The following is a 5,619-nucleotide window of genomic DNA, read 5'->3' on the forward strand; positions in this document are numbered from 1 at the left end:
CAGCAGCAGGCTCACAGCTCCTCTTTTATTCTCTGCCTCTCTCTTTGCTCTGACAGATCCGTGCTGATATCAGATTGATGGGCCGGTTTGATTGAAGTCTCTTTGTCGCGCTAATGTCACGGCGAGTGATGGATGAGGCGCGTGCGCCAATACAAACGCGAACGCGCGCGCGCAAACTCCGCTCCTGAATCGAAAATGTTAGCCCCCCCCCCACCCCCACCGTCCACCCCCCTCACACACACACACAGTCACCGGCTGACAAACTTTTGGCCTCCGGTCACCACGACGAACCACGTGACCCGAGGCCGAGGTAAGAAAAGAAGGAGAAGGAGGAGGAAAGGAAAGAGAGTGAGAGAGTGAGTGAGAGAGACGGGATGGAGGGATTCCTTGTGTAACCTGTGTGGAGGTGAAGAGGTGACTCGACTCTTCTCTGTCTGTGTCCTCTCGCGGTATTTCCCGCTGTCACCCGGTGAGCCATTGGAAATTGGAGTTGAGCTAATGACAGGCCCTCCATCACAGCAGAGCACTTAGTGTCTGGAGACGTGCAGCCTCCACTTCCTCAATACTGGAACTTTATGCTCTCTATATTTTTTGATTTCCTTCATTTTATTTTTGACGGATTTCCCCCTAAATAACCTGCCGTTGTTTTCCTCACATTATTATTATTTGGTGAATTATTTTTGACATGGACTATCTCTCTTTGCCTTATGATTCCACATCATAGGGTTTGGCTTTTATTTCTCAAATTCAACTGATAGTTTTTGATGGAGAATTTCGCTTTTTGATGATTTTTCCACTTCATTTATACTCCCCTCATCTTTGGCTTCCTGCTTGTCTCCCCACTGTCCCCCTGTGTCTTCATGGACAACATGAACTCTTTTGTGGAATACTCCATCTGTAACAGATCGGGCCCCGGCGCCTATTCTGCGCCCAAATCTGGACATCACCTCCATCACCAACACCACCATCCACTGCATCATCAGCACGCTCTGGATCAGCACCAGACCTTCGCTGTCACCTCTGGCGTCTTCCCCTCAGCATCCGCCGGGTCACCGTCTCCAGTGAATGGAACCAGAAGTGACACTTACACCGGGGACGGAAGGCTGTACGGTGGCACCGGCGGCGGAGGCGCGCATGGAGCCACGGGAGCAACCCAGCATCACCCTCATCATCATCATCATGAGCAGCAACAGCAGCATCAGCAGACGCACAACAGTTACCATCACCACCTCCACCAGAGCCAAAGCATACAAAGCGGATTATTGCATCCCTATAATAACGGGAGTAACGGCAGCACCGGGGCCTACGCGGCCCAGGCTTCATGCGTGAGTACAAACTCGGAATATGTTGCAGCGACAGGCCCCGCAAACACCAGCGTGCACCCGCAGTATTTCATGGACGAGTCCACCTACTATCATCAATCAACCTTCTCCAGCTCGGCCCCCACTGTGGGCCCCAGCTACGGGGCGCTCGCCGGGGCCTACTGCGGGCCTCAGGGCGCTCTGGCGGGGCCGCAGTACCCGCAGCAGCTCGGCGGGGGTCTGGACGCGGCGAGCTACTTGGGGCTTCAGCACGGGGGAGGATACGGGGAACTGCCCGTGTCTCAGGAGCGGGAGAGGGGGGACGAGGAGGGTCAGCAGGCCGGACAGGGACAGACCTTCGACTGGATGAAGGTGAAGAGGAACCCGCCCAAGACAGGTAAGAGCTCTATTTATTTATTTATTTGTTTATTTGTTCATTCATTTATTTATTTATGTACGTGTTTATTCATTTATTTATGTATGTATTTATTTGTTTATTTATTTATTTATTTATTTCAGTGTGTCTGAGGTCACAGTAACATCACAGTAATTCACTTCACGGCCTCTCACACATTCACTTTAGTCACTGTCTCGTTCAGTTATTGTTTTTTTATAAATAACGATATATAATATATTTTCATCAACACAGTGTGGAAACATGAAGGCAACAAAGAGACAAACACAAATGTTTCAATATGATTTGAGAGGATATTACTGTATTTCAGTGCCTTATTTTATTATTATTTATTTTTACTTTTGTTTCATTGTTTTTTGTTTTAGCTGTTCAGATTTTCAAAACAAAAAAAATGTGCACAAGAAAAAAACGATATAGAAGTTTCCATTAATGTTATTTTAACAAAAAAGAGTAAGAATAAAATCTATGTGATGCAGTAATGTTATTATTTCTTGTGCATTATCACGTGCATTAGTTTGTCGCCTACACACATCAGCTGCTCAGCATCATCGTGTAATTTCATAACATTTTGATTTAAGATGTTTCCCCTCAAATCACTATCTCATAGGTCGTACCATTTGACCTTGTATGTGTGTGTGCTGACGTATTAGGACACAATATAACAGACACACATAGCAGCCCCACCTGAGTCTCTCTCTCTCTCTCTCTCTCTCTCTCTCTCTCTCTCTCTCTTTCTCTCTCTCTCTAATGGATGTAACAGAAGGATAGTTTCGCCCTGGGAAGTCTGTCCTTCTCTGTTATCTTTTGAAGTCCCCCTCCCTCTCCCCTCCTCCCCCTCTCTTCCCATTGTGACGTACTAGTCTGATTCAGGAGATAACTTCTGCGCAGATAGAAACACATGTTCCAGTTGCGTTTTCGCACAAAAGTCATTTGCACATCTAACAACTCAGTGGCAAAAATAACAACTACCCAAATAAAGGACAATAATGCTTATTTCCATGGGTATGTTGGTTAAATAGTATAGTTTATGACAGCTTGGGTTCATATTTGCATGAAAACAGATCATATACTTACTGTATACATCATTTGAGATGCACAGACTTGATAAAACGGGATAAAACGTGAAATAAAAATTCATAATAAGTAACATAAACAGTTGGACCTAAAGGGTAAATAAGTGTCAAACATAAAAGTGTAAATATTAACATTTATAACACTTTTCTCTCCCCAGTGAAGGTCTCAGACTTCGGCCTCGCGGGCGCACACAACAGCGCCATCCGCACCAACTTCAGCACGCGGCAGCTCACGGAGCTGGAGAAGGAGTTCCACTTCAGCAAGTACCTGACGCGCGCGCGGCGCGTGGAGATCGCCGCCACGCTGGAGCTCAACGAGACGCAGGTGAAGATCTGGTTCCAGAACAGGCGCATGAAGCAGAAGAAGCGCGAGCGCGAGGGCGCGTCCGCCACGGCCCGCTCCTCCTCCTCCTCTTCTGATACCGGCGGCGGATTCAGTAAAGACCTGGAGGACACCGATCAGTCCTCCGCGTCCATGTCTCCAGGCGCGTCCTCGAGCTCGGAGTCGTAGTGACCGGACCTTAATTCACTGAAATAGTCCTTGTTTTGCTTGAGCCACTACATCTTCCAAACTTCCAGAACTCATTTTGGATACTTTTGATATTCCTCAGTTTCACATGTTAGAACCTCCGTCTTATCTGTGTGTTTATTTGTTAGTTAGCAGGATTAAATGAACAGGTTTTAATGAAACTTTGTGAAGGGATGAGGCACAAGCCAAGGAACAATGCTATAACTTGGCAGATCAGACTTGTTTCTTCAGGATCTCCATTGCTGTGGTGGCTTTTATGGCTTGATTGAAGATAATAGGACTCTAAGCGTCTGACTGCCATTCTATACTTTACATTTATCATGTTCCCTAAATCAAACCTTTCTTTTTCGGGACTTGTGTTGGATTCCACACGTGACAGAATTATTCATTAAGTTAAGTTTTTCCTTCATATGCTCTCACCAGCCACTTCATTAGGTTCACATGTTCCACTTATTTTGAATGCAAATATCTAATCAGCCAATCCCATATGCACTGAGGGCATGGTCATGATGACCTGCTGAAGGACTGGCTGGTATTTCAGAAACAGCTAATCTAGTGGGATTTTCACACACTAGTGTTTACAGAGAATGGTCCAAAAAGGGGGGAAATATCCACCGAGCAGCAGTTTTCTGGGACAAAAAGCCTCGTTGTTGCCAGAGGAGAAAATTCTGAAGTGACAGAAAGGCGAAAGTGACTCCTATAGCTACTCGTTACAACGGAGGTATGAAGAAAACCTTCAAGCAGAAACACTAAAGACCACACCAGTGCCTTTGGTGTCCTCTGTACCTAATAAAGTGGCTTGTGAGTGTAAACGTGCACAGTGGCCTGAGTGGACACTGTGTGATGAAGGCATTTTACATATAAGTCATCAACATGAGCAAAACTATGCTCCATGTGTAAAATAACACAACAAAACCAAGAACACCTCCAGTGCTTGGTGACATGAAGACTCAGATTGAAGTCACCAGCTCTAATTATTAATAAAATCATGTAGATTGTGAATCCTTTATACTGAAGAATGAACACTGCTGTCACAGGGCGATGATGGAATCCACTGTGATGATTATAAGATGCACTTTGGCATCTTTAGATGATGTCTGAATTCTAGAGTTACTTGGAATTGGAGTTGAAGATAGCACATTAGCTTTTTTGTTTCTTTTCTTTTTTTAAAGAAAATATTGTTGTGGGCTGAGCTGAGAGAAAAACTCACTCACTGAAGGCACAACAGTGTTTGACATGGAACTGTACAGACCAGAGTCCACTCTAAATTAAAGGTACAGTGTGTAAAATTTAGTGTGAAACTGTTCAATTTGCATCAAAACTCAAAAGAAGTTGACTTTGTCGTGATCGTGGGATCCTCTAAAAACACAGTGGCCTCCATCGAGCTGATATTAACATAAAAGGTTAATTCTGGGATAATGAAAAACAACACTTCATACAATAAGGTGATTGTACACTCATTAAAATATGTATTTTATTATTTCATCTTCAGTTTCAAAAATGACACACTGGACCTTTAATGAGCCTTATGATTATAAATACAGGGAGCCTCTTTTGGTACAAATACTTCATTTATTTAGTTGTCATTTAAAACTCTTATGGTGGCTATTCTATATTTGTATTTGTGTTATTTTTGGAACGTCTCTGTGTGGTTCTGTGTGGTTCATCCCACACAGCTCTGGTCTTTGCACTACATGTGACTACAGGGTAACAGACGCAGACGCAGACATGATCATGGTTCATCACAAGCTCACTAATGGAATATTCCATTTCCACAAAGGGTGACGCAAAAAAGCTGCGATGCCTTCACAGACACTCAGGGTTTTATTTGTGAGTGATTGTGAGCAGATGTGTGTGTGTGTGTGTGTGTTGGGGGGGGGGGGGGGGGGGGTACATGAAAAAAAACTACTGAGTACATTTTGAGGCCTTTTTCATACATTTGTGCTTGTTGAGGAGGAAATGAGGCCATTTTATATTTTACTACTTCTCCCTTTTCCTCATGAGAATAAATTATTGGATCCTTTTTTATATTATTGATTGTAGATTATGGGAAACAGTGTGTATATAAATGAGATGTAATATTTTCTTGTTACTGCTGAAGTCCAGAACACTTCAGACCTGACAAGTAACATGTGGATGGTTTTGTCCTAAAAATCTACAAATCTAGGACAATAATTCAAGTCTATTGGACCTCATTTATCATATTTATGGTTTTTTTTATTCTTCTTTAATTCTGCATTTGTATAATAGAAAAGGATTTAACCCTTTCATATTATATTTTCCCCATGTCTTTGTTATTTG

At 43.6% G+C, this 5,619-nt stretch overlaps 1 protein-coding gene across 1 annotated transcript; it reads left to right on the forward strand.

Moving 5' to 3' along the window:
• Nucleotides 1–309: 309 nt before the first annotated feature.
• On the forward strand, nt 310–4,320 carry hoxb1a (homeobox B1a). Its single transcript, XM_058652606.1, has 2 exons — nt 310–1,698; nt 2,948–4,320. Exons 1-2 carry the CDS (start codon nt 861–863, stop codon nt 3,298–3,300), a joined length of 1,191 nt encoding a protein of 396 aa, XP_058508589.1. The 5' UTR covers nt 310–860; the 3' UTR covers nt 3,301–4,320.
• The last annotated feature ends 1,299 nt before the right edge of the window (nt 4,321–5,619 follow it).

The sequence above is a fragment of the Solea solea genome, chromosome 16, assembly GCF_958295425.1.
Source record: "Solea solea chromosome 16, fSolSol10.1, whole genome shotgun sequence".
Taxonomy (NCBI): Eukaryota; Metazoa; Chordata; class Actinopteri; order Pleuronectiformes; family Soleidae; genus Solea; species Solea solea.